General features: G+C 47.2%; 1 protein-coding gene across 1 annotated transcript; it reads right to left on the minus strand.

The window, feature by feature from the left end:
• Positions 1-2,907: 2,907 nt before the first annotated feature.
• PLA2G5 (phospholipase A2 group V) lies at positions 2,908-11,296 on the minus strand. The gene is made up of 5 exons (XM_003431089.5): positions 11,261-11,296; positions 6,394-6,444; positions 4,913-5,057; positions 4,582-4,688; positions 2,908-3,415 (listed from the first exon to the last, which is right to left on the minus strand). Exons 2-5 carry the CDS (start codon positions 6,431-6,433, stop codon positions 3,273-3,275), a joined length of 435 nt encoding a protein of 144 aa, XP_003431137.1. The 5' UTR covers positions 6,434-6,444; positions 11,261-11,296; the 3' UTR covers positions 2,908-3,272.
• Between the last annotated feature and the right edge of the window lie 8,115 nt (positions 11,297-19,411).

Genomic DNA, 19,411 nt, shown 5'->3' on the forward strand with positions numbered 1-19,411 from the left:
AAGCCCATGCTCAGCTGCATTATGGCTGGGCAGCTGACTGGCTAGCCCTTTTTTTTAAAATGGTATTTGTAAAGCCTTTACTATGTACCAGGCACTAAGCACTGGGGTAAATACAAGATAATTTGGTCGGTCACAGTCTATGTCCCCAATGGGGCTCGTAGTCTTAATCCCCATTTTACAGACAAGGTTACTGAGGTGCAGAGAAGTTAAGGGACTTGTCCAAGGTCACGCAGCAGACAAGTGGCAGAGTTGGAATTAGAACCCATGTCATCTGACTCCCAGACCTGTTTCTATCCACTAGACCTCGCTGCTGCTTTGATCTGTCCTTGGGTTTCCAGAGCACTACCTGTCACCCTCGGCAACAATCTAGCTAGCCCTAGGCCAATCTGCTAGAGGTATGGATGGTCTCCCTTTAGGGAGTCCCCAACTCCACATCTAGATGGGTGAGACATTTGGAGAGCTTCCAGCAGACCTAGCGGCTATTATGGGCCTGAGTCGTTATAGGGCCTGCAAGCTCCTGGAACGGCCAAACTCCACACGTCTGGACCCCAGAGCAGCCACAGCCAAGGCCATGCCCCCCCAGAACCTAACCATACCCCCGCTCCCCCTCATTTGTGCCACCCGACTGAGTACACAACTGGGACACCCGGCTGATCCTGCGATTAGTCACCTAGGAAAAGCTGGGCTGAGGATTTCCCGCTCGCTCCACACTACTCATTCATTCATTCATATTTATCGAGCACTTACTATGTGCAGAGCACTGTACTAAGCACTTAGGAGAGTACAATACAACAATAAACAGACACTCTCTGCCCACAGTGAGCTTAGAGGCCAAAGGGGGAGACAGGAATTAATATAAATAAATATATTACAGATCATTACATAAGTTCTGTGGGGCTGGAAGGGGGAGGTGAAGGAAGGGAGCAAGTCAGGGCAACCAACGCAGAAGGGAGTGAGAGAAGAGGAAAGGAGGGCTCATTCAGAAAATTCCTCTTGGAGGAAATGTGCCTTCGATAAAGCAGGATTACATCCAAGTAGAGATGTCTTGCAGGTAGGCGGAAACGCGAGACTGGAGGGAGAGAGAAAGATCAGGGCCGGAGATGTAGATTTGGGAATCGTCCTCATAGAGGTGGTAGTTGAAGCCATGGGAGCAAATGAGTTGTCCAAGGGAGTGGGTGTAGATGGAGAATAGCAGAGGACCCAGAACTGAACCTTGAGGGACACCAACAGTTAGAGGCCTTACTGTCCACTTACTCGCCCAGTCGACATCATCTCCTCCTTCACTCTCTCTCGGGGGCACCTCATCTTCTCCCACTCTGCAGGACTCCCACTCTTTGAAGCCCATCTGTTCCTATTACCCACTCCAATTGCAGGTTGCTCTCATCTGCCACCTCCCAGGTCCCACCTCCAACAAACGTTTAGGACCTGTCACCCCACGCTTTAAAAAACTCCAGTGGTTGCCCATCTACCTCCGCATCAAACCAAAACTCCTCACCACTGGCTTTAAAGCACTGCTGGAGATTCCTGAATTTTGATCTTCTGACTTCATTCAATCATATTTATTGAATGCTTACTGTGTGCAAAGCTCTGTACTAAGCGCTTGGGAGAGTTCAATATAACAACAGACACAACCCTGCCCACAACAAGCTCACGGTCTAGAGGACCTGACAACAGGACTCCTAAAAATGCCTCCTGTCACCCAACGTTGAGCCCCAGAAAATAAGGTTGCTTTGTTCGCCCTCCATGTTGCCCATCCACCTCTGTATTAAGCAAAAACTCCTCTCCATTGGCTTTAAAGCAGTCCGTCACCTTGCCCGCTTACCTCACTTCACTTCTCACTTCACGATTAGAATGTAAGCCTGTCAATTGGACTGTAAACCCGTCAAAGGGCAGGGACTGTCTCTATCTGTTACCGATTTGTACATTCCAAGCGCTCGGTACAGTGCTTTGCACATAGTAAGCGCTCAATAAATACTATTGAATGAATGAATGAACTTCTCTCCTTCTACAACCCAGCCCACACACTTTGATCCTTTAGTGCTCACCTTCTCACTGTGCCTCCATCTCACTGGTCTCACCTCCCAACCCTAGCCCACATCTTGTTTCTGACCTGAAACATCCTCCCTCCTCTATTCCTACAGAAAATTACTCTCCCTGCCTTTAAAGCCTTACTGAAGGTACATTTCTTCCTAGAGGCCTTTCCAGACTAAGCCCCACTTTTACTCATTTCTCACTCCCTTCTGCGTCGCCTGACTTGCTTCCTTTGCTTTTCCCCCTCCCAGCCCCAAAGCACTTATGTACATATCTGTCATTTGATTTATTTGTATTGATATCTGGCTCCACCACTCTAGACTGTGAGCTAGTGGGCAGGAAATGTCACTATTTATTGTTGTATTGTACTCTCCCAAGTGCTTAGTACAGTGCTCTGCACCCAGCAAGTGCCCAATAAATACAATTGAATGAATTGAATGAATGAACCCTCCTCCAATAAGGTACGGGTTTCCCCCCAGCACTTTCATAATAATAATAATGATAATGTTGGTATTTATTAAGCGTTTACTATGTGCCAGGCATTGTACAAAGCTCTAGGGTGGATACAAGCAAATCAAGTTGGATGCAGTCCCTGTTCCAAGTAGGACTCACAGTCTCAATTGCCATTTTCCAGATGAGGTAACTGAGGCCCAGAGAAGTGAAGTGACTTCCCCAACGCAGCACACAGCAGACAAGTGGCAGAGTCAGGATTAGAACCATGAACCTCTGGCTCCCAGGCCCATGCCCTACCCATTAGGCCATGCTGCTTTGATCTGAAAATGATGCCGAATGAGCGTGAATCCCCCCCCTCCTCACCCACCTACACACACACACACACACAAACACACACACACACACACACACAGAGACCTGGACTGCTGCTCTGTGACTTTATTTAGAGAAAGGACACTGTACAGAGAGGTAGAGGGGGAAGGGAGAAGGAAGTGGGGGTGAGGCCCAGTGGCAAGGCTGTTCCTCAGGTCCCGGCTCGGAGACCGGTCTGGGGTCTCCTGTGCTATCCCCCCACCACCTCAACCCCTAATGGCAAATCTCTTGGCTCCAAATACAATCACAGAAAGAAGGGAGTGAGACTGGACTTCAGGGGAGTCTGGTTGAAGTAGAACTCAATCCTCGGACTTCCCAATGGGGAATCGCCAATGGGAAATACTCGAGGGCGCAGATCAGGCCGGAACCTGGGGCCTATGACAGCTAGTCCTCTCAACTCCCCGGAGAGGATGTTCTCAGCACTGGGGACTTCTTCCTGAGCACTTCCAGTTTGGGAAGTATTTTAATTTGTCATTGTAGCTCTTCAGGTTGCTCCGCATACAATAGGCAGCTGTTTTGTCACAAGCACAAAGCATCTTCTCACACCAGGATCCCCCACCTGAAACACAGAGAGTCCTGTAGGAATTCATTCGTTCATTCAGTCCTATTTATTGAGCACTTACTGTGTGCAGAGCACCGTACTAAGTGCTTGAGAGACAGTTCAATGTGACAATTAACAGACACATTTCCTGCCCACAACCAGATATGCATACCCACTGAGTGCCAGGTCAGTAATAAATGCTGGAATTTGCAGAGAGAAATCTAGCAGTCGAACAGGAGAATGAGAGGAGGCAGAAAGCTAGAGTCTCAGATTTTGCTTTTTTAATGCTGTCTGTTAAGAGCTTGCTGTGCTCAGGAACTGTACTAAGTGCTGAGGGAGATACGAGATAATCAGGTTGGACACATTCCATGTCCCCCGTGGGGTTCACAGCTTTAATCCCCATTTTACAGATGAGATAACCGAGGTACAAAGAAGTTAGGTAACTTGCCCAAGGTCACACAGCAGACCAGTGGTGGAGGCATAATTAGAACCCAGGTTCTCTGGCTCCCAGGCCCGTTCTCTGTCCACTAGGCCGAATTGGAGCAGTTCACCACACACGGTCAAGAGGAATAATCTGGCATGCTTAGGAGCTTCCAAGATGGTGGCCCAAATGGTGGGAAGATTTACCTCTGCCACCTCGTGACTTCTGCTAGCCTTACCCAGAGGTCCCACCCTCTACAAGCCCTGCCCAAAGAGGTCACAGAAGAAAACAACAGAGCATAGGAGTCGGGGCCATTTGGGGCCTGGCGATCCTGAGACGCGACCCAGCTATTTACTGAACGTATCCTATGTGCAGAGCACTTTAATAAACACTTGGGAGAACCACTGCCATCCTAGTCCTCGGCGAGGGTCCCGTAAACTGAGGCCCTTGGGTGCTGGCTCGGGGATTAGCGGGCAAGCCGTCTCATGGCCTAATGGTTAGAGCGTGGGCCTGGGAGTAAGAAGGACCTGGGTTCTAATCCCGGCTCCGCCACTTGTCTGCTGGGTGACCTTGGGCAAGTGACTTCACTTTTCTGGGCCTCAGTTACCTCAGCTGAAAAATGGGGATTAAGATTGTGGCCCCCATATGGGACAGGGACTGTTTCCAACCCAATTACCTTGTATCTATTTCAGCGCTCAGTACAGTCCCTGGCATGTAATAAGTGCTTAACAAATACCACCAGCATTTATTATTATTATCTTACCACAGGTGACGGTGCCGGAGCGGTATGAGTAGTTGTATCGATCGGTTTTGATGCGGCACCCTTTCTTCTCCAGCCTGAAGTAGCAGCAGTCGTGGGCCGCACAGCAGCTGCAGCGGGGGGGAGAACAAAGTCTGACCCTTGGCCGTCCCTCAGAGGAGAGAGAAGACTGTCCCAAACGCCCAGCCCTGACAGGCTCTAGTCTCCCTCTGGCTCGGGCCCCTCCGGTCTCCGCTGGTTCGCTCTCTGGGGCCAGCGGGGGCCGTGCGCAGGGCCGTCTCACCGGCTCCTCCTCACCCCATCGGAACGAGGCCCGTGAGTAGCCGTCGCTCACCGATCTGTGGCGTCTTTGGGCGTCCCTTTTCCGCCCCAACCGCAATGGCAGCCGTAGGTAGAGTAGTTGGGCACGGCGTTCTTCCCGGTGACCTGCTTAATCATCCTCTGGAACTCCAACAGGCTCCCCTGGACCACGAACATTCCTGCGACACAGCCCCGCCCATTACAGGGGAATCTGAGTCTTTTGGGGAACCCCGAGGGGTCTCTGTTGCTGACACAGATCTCCCTTTGGGTTGAAGACTGCCATAGTTCCCTCTGCCTCATGTTTTCAGCCTCATTTTTCTAGGTGATCTTTGGGGAGAGGCCATGGGGAGGGTCTTCCCCATTCTCATTCTGAAAAGCGGCATGGCCTAGTGGATAGAGAATGGGCCTGGAAGTCAGAAGAACCTGGGTTCTAATCTCGGTTCTCTCAATAGCTTCCTGTGTGAACTTGGGCAAGTCGTTTAACGCTCTGTGCCTCGGTTCCCACAACTCTAAAATGGGGATATTGTTCTCCCACCTCCTTAGACTGCAAGTCCCCAGAGGAAAAGGGACTGTGTCCAACCTAATAAACTTGTACCTACCCCGGCAATTTACAATAGTGTTCGACACATAGTAAGCGCTTAACAAATACTATAAAATAAAATTAAAAATCTGTGTGGAGCCTTACAGAGCTCCACATCCGGTGTGGGAGCTCACAACAGAGCCCCAGGGCGTGGGAGGGCTCAGTCTCCAAAGGAGTTGGGCATCGGTGCCACCGGGAGGGAGAGAGGCCCTATGTCTGAGAGCGGGACTCTCGACTCCCCTGGTCAAGATATCCCAGAGGATGCGGGGTGGACGTGGCCCCGGGGGACAGACACCGATTCTAGGTTCACCAATCCATCGATTAATCAATCAGTAGTATTCGTGGAGCCCCTAACAGTAATAATAATGTTGGTATTTGTTAAGCGCTTACTACGTGGCGAGCACTGTTCTAAGCGCTGGGGTAGATACAGGTCGTCCCACGTGAAGCTCACAGTCTTAATCCCCATTTTACAGATGAGGTAACTGAGGCACAGAGAAGTGAAGTGACTTGCCCAGAGTCACACAGCTGACAAGTGGCAGAGCCGGGATTCGAACTCACGACCAGTGAGCAGAGTGCTTTACTAGTCTCTTAATAATAATGTTGGTATTTGTTAAGCACTTACTATGTGCAGAGCACTGTTCTAAGCGCTGGGGTAGACAGAGGGTAATCAAGTTGTCCCACTTGAGGCTCACAGTTAATCCCCATTTCACAGATGAGGTAACTGAGGCACCGAGAAGTAAAGTGACTTGCCCACAGTCACACAGCTGACAAGTGGCAGAGCTGGGATTCGAACTCATGACCAGTGAGCAGAGCACTATACCAGTCTCTTGGCACTGTACTTAACACTTGATCCGATCAGCATTTACTCCTTTCTGGCAGGGGTCAGTGTTGGGGAGGGGAGCCGGAGAGGCGGGGGTGACCAGATCTGCGCTTACCGTAGACCACCAGGACAGCGAGGATCATGAGAGTCTTCATGGTGGCAGGTTCTGGAGAAAAAACAAAAGTGAACGCAAATGTCCTTGCGATGGTTACCAAAACCTAAGCAGGGGGTCAGGGCCACTGGTCCAACCTGGCCCTTCCTGCTCTCGTCTTCTGCGGCCTCGGCAGAGGATAAGGTCCTCGCCGAAGGTTTCTGTGGGAGCAGAGGCCCTTGGGTCTGAGGCTGCTCAGTCGGGGAAGGAGAACGCAGCTGTGGGAGGCTTCGTGGTGGTTGGTTGGTTTATATATGTACATTTGTACCAATGTGTGAATGGGAGTGTGAGGAAATGGGTCACATAGGCACACACGTCAAGGGCACACTTGAGCGCATGTGTGCATACATCCCCTCCCCCTTCTCCCCCCTCTGCCGACAGAGGAATCTTTTGTCTCCACCACTGAGCAGACAAACAACCAGAGCGGAGAAACACACTTTCCAGCCCTTAAAATCTGGGACAAGGGACATATTAGTCTGAAATCTGAACAGGATAATAATAATAATAATGATGATGGTATTTTTTAAACACTTAACTATGTGCCAGGAGCCGTACTAAGCGCTGGGGTGGATACAAGCAAATTTAGTCGGACGTAGTCCCTGGCCCATGTGGGGCTCACAGTCTCAATCTCCATTTTTCAGATGAGGTAACTAAGGCAAAGAGAATGAAGTGGCTTGCCCAAGGTCAAACAGCGGACAAACAGTGGTGTCAGGATTAGAACCCATGATCTTCTGACTCCCAGGTCCGTGCTCTAGTTATAATAATAATCATGGCATTTGTTAAGCATGTACTGTGTGCCAGGCACTGTACTGAGCACTGGGGTGGATATAAGCAAATGGGGTTGGACACAGCCCCTGTCCCACTTGGGACTCACAGTCTCGATCCCCATTTTACAGATGAGGCAACTGAGGCGCGGAGAAGTGAAGTCACTTGCCCAAGGTCACACAGCGGACAAGTGGAGGAGCTAGGATTAGAACCCATGACCTTCTGACTTCCAGGCCTGTGTTCTATCCACTATGCCAGAACAGAAATACCTCTCTCTGGCCCCTACTGAGAGGTAGTGGGTTTTCCTGAGAACCATAAAGTCATAACTCTCCCAAATGGTCAACCAACAGGTCAACCCTGCCCTCTTCTTTTGAGTTCTTGGTAATGTGAGTTGGTCGATGGTAAAGAGCACCGCCCCCCCAGGCAGATGCCGTTTCACCCGGAAGCTTGGCTATGATTTAGCCTCCTCCATGCCAATTCCATAGAGAAATTTCATCAACCCCAACTCAAATATTAACCCACCCATAAAGAATATTCACTCACACCCCAATCTGACCCAGCTCCCGCCCTGATTTCTCACTTCCTCACCCTTGCAGGGATGAGATTTCTGGGCTGACGGTGGGGACATTCTGGCTTTCTATGTTTTCCCTTAAATTTAAAATTCATTCTCAGAGTTTTCCTTCATGGAACCTCTGCTCCCGGGGAAGATCCATGAGGAGCACGTCTGAGGGAAATCCTTGAGAATTAGCATTTATTTAGGAACAAACTGGGAGAAGTCACAGCCTCTCTCCTTGGTGTCCACAATATCCTTAGTACAACGCTCTGCACACAGTGAGCGTTCAACAAGTACCATTGATTGATAATGTACATGTTGCCATTTCCTAATCATAAGGGCATTTACTGGGCACCTACTGAGTGCAATGCACTGCCTAGGCTCTTGGGAAAACACAACAGAAGCCAAACATATCTTTCCTCCCGGAAGGAGCTTGCATCTAATCATGGAGACTGGCAAGTAAGTTTGCTAGCGGATACTGGGAACAATGGGAAGAAAAAAGAAAAACAAGGATCAGATAGGGAAGAGAGCAAACAGACCAGAATGAAATATCAGAATCAATAACTGAGAAGCGTGTGACTAATGGTTACAGCACGGGCCAGGGAGTCAGAGAACCTGTGCCTGAACCCGGCTCCTTCACTTGTCTGCTGCACGACCTTGGGCAAATCACTTAACTTCTCTCAATTTAACAACTGACTTGTCTCATCTGTAAAATGGAAATTAAGATTGTGGGCTCCATGGGGGGCAGGGACCGTCCCCAACCTGATTATCTTGAATCTACTACAGCGCTTTCAGTGCCTGGCACGTAATAAGTGCTTAATAAACATCATTTTCAAAAAAGGTGAATATCAAGTGGATTTGCAAATGTAATTCCCAACTATGAATTCTTTCCTGGTGTTCAGTACTGTGCTCTGCACACAGAAAGCACATATTACTACTAGAAATAATACTACTAGTTGCCTAATTGTACATTCCAAGCGCTTAGTACAGTGCTCTGCACATAATAAGCACCCAATAAATACGATTGAATGAATGAATGATACTAGAAACAGCACGGCTCAGTGGAAAGAGCTTGGGCTTGGGAGTCAGAGGTCATGGGTTCTAATCCCGGCTCCACCACTTGCCAGCTGTGTGACTTTAGGCAAGTCAGAAGTTCTCTGTGCCTCAGTTACCTCATCTGTAAAATGGGGATTAAGACTGTGAGCTCCACGTGGGTCAACCTGATCACCTTGTATCCGCTCCTCCAGCACTTAGAACAGTGCTTCCCACATAGTAAGTGCTTAACAAATACCATCATTATTATTATTATTATTATACAACTGGTGATGGTTGTACAACCTGAGATGTTGAGAATTAATCGGGAAGCCTTGACGGTGGTCAGTTGTTCTGGTCCCAGAGCTCAGATTGTCCTGGTTTTGATCATCTCAGACCTGGTGGGACCCTCCTAATTTCTCAGCCAGATACAGCCTGCTCCATTCCAACCTCTTAGAGAAAGAGTATAATTTTATAACCCAACGAGATGAGAGACCAAACCTCCTCTAATTCCCCCTTTCTTTTCTTCCTCATTTCAGGCAATCCATTCTATTTCCCTCTCACATCCTCCTTTTCCTGCCTTTTAGAGGCTACCAGAGGTTGCATGTGACATCCACATAGGTGTGGAGTCCGCTGCCATCCTCATGACCAGCAAGATATCAACTACATCAATGAGTTTGTGAGAGCACTATTATCATTTTCATTATCATTATTATTATTTTATTTGTTAAGCATCAACGATATGTCAAGCATTGTTCTAAGCTCTGGGGTAGATACAAGTTAATCAGTTTAGACACAGTCCCTGTCCCACAGGCGGCTCACAGAGGGATTATACAGTTGAGGAAACTCAAGCACAGAGAAGTTAAGTGACTTGCCCAAGGTGACCCAGCAGGCAGTTGACAGAGCCGGGATTAGAACCCAGGTCCTCTGACTCCCAGGCCCCTGCTTTTTCCACCAGGCTATGCTGTTTCTAGGGTTAGGGTTATGTTTAGGAATTAGGATTAGGGCTAAGGTTAGGATATCTGGTTAGAAAGTCCCTGAGCAATCAAACAATCAGTCAATCAAGTGGGCTATTTATTGAGCACTTACTAAGTTCAGAGCACTTACTAAGTTCTTGGGGGAGCACAATACAAGACTAGTTGAAATCCCAGAGATGATCTCTGCTGACAGGGAGTTTACTGACTAGAGGGGAAGACAGATAGGAAAATAAATTACAGATGGATTATATACATAAATGCTGTACATCTGGGGGAGGGGTTAATATCAAAGTGATTAAGGGGAACAAACCCAAGTACACAGGCTTTGCAGAAATGGGGGCTTAGGCCGGGAGTGAAAGTTTAGTCTGGGATTTTAGAAAGGCTTTGAAGATGGGGAAAGAAGGTAATCTGTTGGATATAAAGGGAGAGGGAATTCCACGCCAGCTGGAGGATGTGGGCAAATTCTCATTGCCTGGGAAATTAAACTGCTTTTGTTTGAGCCTTTAAGAGACAAACTATTCAGTCCATGTTTCCCCACTCCTCAAGAACCTTCAGTGGTTGCCCATCCTCCTCCACATCGAACAAAAACTCCTTGCCATTGGCTTTCAAGCATTCGAACACCTTGACCTCTCTGATTCCTTGCTACATCCCAGCCCAGACTTCTCTCTTCTAAACCCAACCTTCTGGATCTCATCTATCTCACTGCTTACCCTTCACTCTCGTCCAGCCTCTGTCCTGGAACTCTCACTTCATATCTATCAGACAATTACTCTCCCCTAATTCAAAGCCTTACTGAAGGCACATCTCCGCCCTCATTTCCTCTTCTCCCACTCCCTTCTCCATCACCCTTACACCTGGATTTGCCCTCTGTATTCACCCTGCACTCAACCCCACTGCATTTACATACATATCCTTAATTTAGTTATGGCATTAATGTCTTTCTCCCCCTCTAGACTGTTAGCTCTCTGTGGGCAGAAAACATGTCTTCCAGCTCTGTTACACCGTACTACCCCAAGCACTTAGTTCATCGGTCTGCGCCCAGTAAGTTCTCAGGAAATATGACTGATTGATTTTGATTTTGATTCCAGTGGATGTAATAACTGTGGCTATCTAGACCATGGGAAATCAGGGAGCCAAACAGGACTGCAACCCCTTCCTGCTCCTTGGATGGGGACCAGTCTGCCCTGGGACACGGCCTTCGCTTCCTCCTCAGACTCTGGCTGGTCTAGAGTAGCACCCACCTCGCTTCTCAGAGTGATGCCATCAACTTCCTCCTCTCTCCCTTCCTGGGTCACTCCAGGGTTTTCCCGGAGTGTGAGTCCACCTCCATCCCGCACCTCAAACCCACCATCCTCAGCCGAACTCCGGGCTCAGGACTTCCTTCTCCCCACCTGAGATCTTGGAAACTTGTCACCCCAGTCTGAGCCCAACTGCCCTCCAGGCTCAGAGGTGCCTGTGAAAAGCAAGAAAGACTCAGAGGATGGGAGCCCTCCTGGACACTCACCTCACTGGCTTCTCGAAGCTTTCTCTGCTGCGATGACTTCCAGTGACTCTGACCAGAATCTATTTGCTCTTATATAGTCTATAATCTCTCTCCAGAGACACTCCCCATATTGCACAATATTTCCTTGTTTTGATAAAGTGTTTGAATTTAAATTCCCCATTTTTCCCCATCTTGGAAGGCAGGAGAATAAAATGAGTTGACTTTCCTGTCAGCAAACCATGTAATATTCATGTTTGTGTTCCAAATAAACTCTCCACCATTTCATTCTTTTTCCATTTCATTTAATTCTTCATTCCATAAAAACAGGCAAAGTATTTGATTCAGAGCCACGGAATTCCCTAAATTTGGATCCAGCAGGCGTAGAAACTGATAATTTGTCTGGCTGAAGCCCAGAGCTGAGAGTGGGGTTTTTTTGGGTTTTTTTGAATGGCATTTTTAAAGTGCTTACTATGTACCAGGCACTATGCTAAAAACTGGAGTAGATATACACTAATCAGGTTGGACATACTCCAGGTCCCAAATGGTGTTCCCTGTCTTAATCTCCAGTTTACAGATGAGGTAACTGTGGCACAGAAAATTTAAATGACTCACCCAAGGTCACACAGCAGATAAATGGTGGGGTCAGGATTAGAACTTAAGTCCTTTTGACTCCCAGGCCCGTGTTCTAAACACTAGGCCACTCTGTTTCCTGTTTTAGAGAGTTGGAAGACATAGAAGAAAAGGGAGTCATGGTAATTTGGGATCTTTTTCTTAAATTATATTTAAGTGGCTTATTGTTTGTAAAGGACCGTTCTGAGCACTGGGGTAGGTACAAGTTAATCAGGTTGATTACAGTCCCTGTCCCATATGGGACTCACAATCTAAGCAGGAAGGAGAACATGTACTGAATCCCCATTTTTGCAGTTGAGGAAACTGAGGCACAGAGAAATTAAGTGACTTGCCCAAGGTCACACAGCTTGCAAGTGGCAGACCGGGGATTAGAACCCAGGTCCTCTGGCTCCCAGGTCCATGCCTTATCCAGGAGTCCATGCTGCTTCCCTGATTTGGCTAGGGCCAGAGATGGTTTTTTGCATCAGGCAGCCAGGAAAATGTGAGCCATAAGAAAGTTTTGATGTAGCACATGAGAGGTCAGATTTCCGCTTCTCTCTATCATTTGTCAGATCCTGAGTTTGGTCTCCTGTTCTGGGTTAGACACTCCGGGCACTCTGGCTGGGTTTTGGCCTTATGGAGTCTTTGGAAAGAGTCCAGAGCTCCATGAACGTGATGAAAAGGTTACAGAGTTAGAACCGGTAGTAGATTTAGTGGGAACCTAATGGCTTTATTCTTGGCCTCTCCTCTCAGCCCAGCTCCAAACTCTGCAGTGTAGCCACTTCTCCCCCAAAAAGAGATAATGCAGCTGTCCTTCAAGGTTCTCTCTCCCCTTCTCTCTGGGTCTCTCGGTGTTTCTGGCCTCTACTCGGTTCTATTTCTCTTTTCTGTAGGTCTGCCTACGTCACCATTTCTGCCTGCATTTGTTTGTCGTGACTGGCTGAGTCTGAATATTGGTTGCTGTGACCATATACCTACCCTTTGGGGTAATAATTAATAGTAATTGGGGTATTTGTTAAGTGTTTACAATGTGCCTTGTATTGTACTGGCATAATAGTTACATGGTCATCAGGTTGGACACAGTCCCTGTCCCATATGGGATTCACAGTCCATGTGGAGGGAGAACAGGTCATTGCATAGATGAGGAAACTGGGGCACAGAGGAGTTGAGTGACTTACCCAAGGTCACACATGAGGTAAATGGGGGAGATTAGATTAGAACCCTGGTGCTCTGTCTCCCAGGCTTGTGCTCTTTCCACTAGGCCAGTCAGTCAGTCAATCATATTTTTTGGGTGCTTAATGCATGCAGAGCACTTTAGCAAGAGCTTGGGAGATAACAAAATAATAATCAGACAGATTCCCTGCTCACAGTGAGCTTACAGTCTAGATATGGAGTTAGACATAAACATAAAAAATAAAACAGATATGGACATAAATGCTGTGGGGCTGGGTGGGGGGGATGAATAAAGGGAACAAGTCAGGGCGACACAGAAGGGAGTGGGAGAAGAGGAAAGGAGGGCTTAGTCAGAAAAGGCCTCTTGGGGGAAATGTGCCTTCAATAAGGCTGTGAAGGGGAAGAAGCAGACCACACTGCTACTCGGTACCTCTGAGTGCCTGAGAAGGAAGACTCTATGGGAGATCGAGACCCAGAGGACAGAAGTAGCTCAGAAAAAAAATTGGATCCTGAGATCCCAGTGGCTCTTCAGGGATATCTAGGACCAGTTATTTGCCAAACACAGACCAGGTTTCAGGCATACATTACACGGTATTTATTGAGCACTTACTGTGTGCAGAGCACTGTACTAAGTGCTGGGGAGAGTACAATATAGCAATTAACAGACACATTCCCTGCCCATAGTGAGCATACAGACTAGAGGGTGATGATGACGTCCACATATGAGGAGCAGACCAAAGTGAGGGGAATGAACAAATCCACAAAACGAACGCAGAGTTCCCGAAAATTCCATCCCAGTCAGGGTGAACCCAGGGAGGACCCACAAAGGGATCATGGTGAGTGTCCATGACATCAGTCATTGACAGGCTTTTGGACAGAAATGCAACCGGGTAGACTATCACTAATGCAAAGGGGCATGACGTAGGGGATAGGGCACGGACCGGGAAGTCAGAAGGACCTGGGTTCTAATCTCAGCTTCACCACTCGTCTGTTATGTGACCGTGGGCAAGTCACTGAACTTCTCTGGGCCTCAGTTACCTCATCCGTAAAATGGGGATTTAGACGGTAAACTCAATACGGGGCTGTGCCCATCCTGTCCAGCACATAGTAAGAACTTCACAAATATCATTTAATGAGATGAAGATGAAACACAAAGCTTATTGAGACAGGAGAACAAGAGGCAGAGAAGGGCATATGGTCACCAAACATAACACGGTCTTTATGGTAGAGCAGCGTGTACTTCTCCAGCTGTCCCATGTGTTTGAGAGTCCTACCCTCTAAAACAAATGGTTTGTGTAAGTATAATCACATATCCGCTCCTCTGCTGCTAACCTCCTCACTGTGCCTTGTTCTCGCCTGTCCCGCCATCGATCCCTGGCCCACGTCCTAACACTGACCCGGAACGCCATCCCTCCTCACTTCTGCCAAACTAACACTTTTCCCCTCTTCAAAGCCCTACTGAGAGTTCACTTCCTTCAGGAGGCCTTCCCAGAGTGAACCCCCCTTTTCCTCTGCTCCTCCTCCCCTCCTCATCACCTCTATTCCCTTCCTCTGCTCTACTCCCTTCCCTGCCCCATAGCACTTACATATATTTGTACATATTTGTGACTCCATTTATTTTATTAATGATGTGCATATATCTATAATTCTATTTATCTATTTTGATGCTATTGATGCCTGTCTACTTGTTTTGTTTTGTTATCTGTCTCCCCCTTCTAGAACTGTGAACCCGTTTTGGGGTAGGGATTGTCTCTATCTGTTGCCAAATTGTATTTTCTAAGCACTTAGTACAGTACTCTGCACACAGTAAGCCCTCAATACAATGGAATGAATGAATATTTACAGAGTTCTTATCGTAAATTGAAGTCAGAAAGAGCAGAACAAAGGAGAGGGATTAGGTCTCAAAAACAGGAATCAACCTCAATAGACTGAGACAGTTTATGTGAAGCTTTGCCTAAAGTCAGGGGGATGGACTAACTGGCCTCTCAAGGACCTTTTCCAGGCCAACTTGCTGGGAACGAAGCCATGGAACTCATCTCTTCTCAGCGCTCCAGCCTCTTCTGATGCAATGTATGCTATTAGTTAATTAAGGGGATTCAGAGCATTATTCATTCATTCATTCAATTCATTTAATTTATTTAATTCAATCATATTTATTGAGCGCTTACTCTGTGCAAAGCACAGTACTAAGCGCTTGGAAGAGTACAATATAACCACAAACACGCATCCCCTGCCCACAAAGAGCTCACATTATTGAGCAGTGGAGAAGCAGTACAGTGTGGTGGATAGAGCAGGGTCCTGGGAGTCAGAAGGTTCAGGGGTTCTAATCCTGGCTCCGCCACTTGTCTGTTGTGTGATCTTGGCCGAGTCACTTCACTTCTCTGGGCCTCAGTTCCCTCATCTGTTAAATGGGGATTGAGACCATGACCCCACGTGGGAAAGGGACCGTGTCCAATCCAAATTTGCTTGTATCCACCCCCGCACTCAGTACAGTGCCTGGCACGTAGTAAGTGCTTCACAAATGCCATAATATATATTATTGCTGGGTATGGCGCTTTGGACCTGAACTTTTTAGTATTCCGATAGAGAGGTGTTCCTCGAAGAGCCTCAGGCCACGGAGGAACAACTTCAAGCTGATAAGTCTAGCAGGAGTGCTTCTAAATTGTTCTCTTGTGACTTGAAAGGGTGAATGGGTTTCCCTAAGTGCTTAATTAACTTCCAAGGAGAATCTTGGGAGAGTTGGGCTCATAGAATCCCCTGATCTGGAAAGTCTCTTTAAAGATTAATAGTAGTAGAGATGGTAATAGTATTAGTAATATTAGTAGAGAAGCAGCGTGGCTTAGTGGAAAGGGCACGGGCTTGGGAGTCAGAGGTCATGGGTTTGAATCTTGACTCTGCCACTTAGCTGTGTGACCTTGGGCAAGACACTTAACTTCTCTGTGCCTCAGTTACTTCATCTGTAAAATGGGAATGAAGACTGTGAGCCCCATTTGGAACACTCGATTATTTTGGATCTACCCCAGTGATTAGAACAGCGCCTGGCACAGGGTAAGCACTTAACAAATACCAACATTATTGATAGTAGTAGTAGTGGAGGTAGAAGCAGGAAGTAATAATAATAATAATGATGGTATTTGTTAAACGCTTACTACGTGCCAAGCACTGTTCTAAGCACTGGGGTAGATTCGAGGTAATCAGGTTGTCTCACATGGGGCTCCCAATCTTAATCTCCATTTTACAGATGAGGTCACTTAGGCACAGAGAAGTGAAGTCACTTGCCCAAAGTCACACAGCCGACAAGTGGCAGGGTCAGGATTAGAACCCACGACCTCTGACTCCCAAACCCATGCTCTTCCCACTGAGCCACGCCGCTTCTCTAGCAGTAGCACTAGAGGGTCCTCTGCCTCCCACAGGGCTGCCATTAAGCCATTCCAGTGCAATGGAGTTTGATCTTATTCATAAAGGAAAAGATCTACCTTTTCTGCGGCTGGTTTCCGATCCCAACCATCTGTTTTGTAATAGTATTTACTAGGCTTCTATTGCATGGGAATCATTTTACTAGGTGTTTGGGAGAGTAAAACAAAAAGACACCACAAATTATGTGCCCTCAAGGAGCTTGCATTCTAATAGGGGAGACAGACAGAAATTTTGGCATTTGTTAAGCGCTTACTATGTGCCGAGCACTGTTCTAAGCGCTGGGGTAGACATAGGGGAATCAGGTTGTCCCACGTGGGGCTCACAGTCTTAATCCCCATTTTACAGATGAGGGAACTGAGGCACAGAGAAGTTAAGTGACTTGCCCACAGTCACACAGCCGACAAGTGGCAGAGCTGGGATTCGAACTCATGAGCCCTGACTCCAAAGCCCGTGCTCTTTCCACTGAGCCACGCTGCTTCTCCAAATGATTTGCAGAAGCAGCAGGGCCTAGTGGAAAGAGCCCAGGCCTGGGAATCAGAGGTCCTGGTTCTAATCCCGAATATGCCAAATGCTTGCTGTGTGATCTTGGGCAAGTCACTTAACTTCTCTGGGCCTCAGATCTCCTGTTCTCCCTCCTACTTAGAGAAGCAGCGTAGCTCGGCGGAAAGAGCCCGGGCTTGGGAGTCGGTGGTCATGAGTTCGAATCCCAGCTCTGCCACTTGTCAGGTGTGTGACTTTGGGCAAGTCACAACTTCTCTGTGCCTCAGTGACCTCATCTGTAAAATGGGGATTAACTGTGAGCCTCACGTGGGACAACCCTATTACCCTGTATCTACCCCGCGCTTAGAACAGTGCTCTGCACATAGTAAGCGCTTAACAAATACCAACATTATTATTATTATTATTACTTAGACTGAGCCCCATGTGGGACAGGGCCTGTCCAATCTAAATCATTTTGTCTACCCCAGTGCTTACATAAGTGTTTGACACAGAGGAAACACTTAACAAATACCATTAAAAATACATACTGGGAACAGAAGGGAAATCAAAGTTATTACAGGTAGTAGTACAAATATATCTGGATGAACAACTCTGTCCAGAAGTGTTTTTTTTATATCTAACCTACATCTCTATTGCTGCAATCTACACTCTGTCTCAAATGGGGGTTTAGAGCAGCTAATCAGAATCAACCTAATAACCTGTCTTTTAACACCTCTTCTCTCTCCTCTTTTTGTTCCCTCCTCCCGGCATCTATTAGCAATATAATATGAAATGTTGCCTATTTGAGGTCAGAAATCTTGACCTGCAGAAGGAGCCCTTGAAAAAAATCTAAGTCAACAGCAGTGATTTAGTTTTGGTTGGAGTCAGTCCAGTATTTTTTGAGTGTCATGTTGGGGAGATCTGAGCACAGCATTCTGGGATTGGGCAAGATTGTATGGAAGGGGAGAAATCAGGGCTGGAAAAAGGTTGGGAAATAGCCGCAGATGGGAAGGTCAAATCATTTGGGCAGAAAGCACCTCCTTCCCCAAGAGTGAGCAGAGAGCCAGGGCCGAACCTTGGGGAAACACCAGCAGTTCAATGTCAAAATCTTGGAGAATACTGGAAACTGGTGCTGGGAAATTGAGTCACCTCCCAGTGTAGCTGGCCAAATGTCCACACCCTCTCCAGGGGGTCAACCTTAGGGCAAAAGTCCTGCTACTGGATCAATAGGCAGAGGAAACAACACAACTCAACTCAGGAGGGCCAGAAATGAGGTCTCTTCTGGGCCTGCATTTTAACTTTCTGCCCCTTCATCAATCAATCAATCAATCAATGGTATTTATTGAGCCCTTACTGTTTGCAGAACACTGTACTAAATGCTTGGAAGAGTTCAGTGGAGTAATAGACACAGTCCCTGTTCTCAAGCAGCATGGCGTAGTGGAGAGAGCCTGGACCTGGGAGTCAGAAAGACATGAGTTAGAACTTTGAACATCCCAGCACTGCCACTTGTCTGTTGAATGACTTTGGACAAGTCACTTCACTTCTCTGTGCCTCAGTTCCCTCATCTGTTAAATGGGGATTGAGACTTTGAAGCCCCACATGGGACAGGAACTGTGTCCAACCTGAATTTCTTGTAACCATTCCAGTGCTTACTACAGTGCCTGGCATATAGTAAGTGATTCCCAAATACCATAATTATTATTATTGTTATTGTTTACAATCTAGTGGAAGAGACAGAAATTAAAACAAATTACAGATAGGAAAATGAACAAGTGCTTAGTTTAGTGCTTTGAACACAGTAAGCACTCAATAAATATGATTGATGCATATGTACTTTAGCATTGTGGTTGAGGGGAGGGGAAGTGCTTAAATGTTCAATAGGTATGGAGGAAGGGCATGGGAGATGGGATAGGGAGGAAAAATAGGGTGAGGAAGTGAGAGATGAGTCAGAGAAGGCTTCCTGGAGGAAATTTGAGATTTTAGAGAGAAGTAGCATGGCTTAGTGGATGGAGCTTGGGCCTGGGAATCAGAAGGTCAAGGGTTCTAATCCCAGCTCTGCCACTTACCTGCTGTGTGACCTTGGGCAAATCACTTAACCTCTCTGTGCCTCAGTCACCTCATCTGTAAAATGGGGATTGAGACTGTGAGCCCCATGTGGGACAGAGAGTGTGTCCAACTTGACTGTATCCACCCCAGTGCTAAGTATAGTGCCTGGCGCATAGTAAGTGTTTAACTAATGTTATTATTATTATTAGTAGTAGTAGTAGTAGAAGTAAGGCTTGGAAGCTTGGCAAGTGTAGTGGACTGCTGGATATGATGGGGAGGGTTCTTTCATTCATCCATTCATTCATTCATTCATTCATATTTATTGAGCACTTACTGTGTGCAAAGCACTTTACTAAGCATTTGGGAGAGTAGTTCCAGCCAGTCCTTCCCCAGTGTGGGGGACTTACCTATTTGCAAGCAGCCCTTTAAAGAGGGTGAGTTTTGTGG

Source organism: Ornithorhynchus anatinus, chromosome 5, assembly GCF_004115215.2.
Source record: "Ornithorhynchus anatinus isolate Pmale09 chromosome 5, mOrnAna1.pri.v4, whole genome shotgun sequence".
Taxonomy (NCBI): domain Eukaryota; kingdom Metazoa; phylum Chordata; class Mammalia; order Monotremata; family Ornithorhynchidae; genus Ornithorhynchus; species Ornithorhynchus anatinus.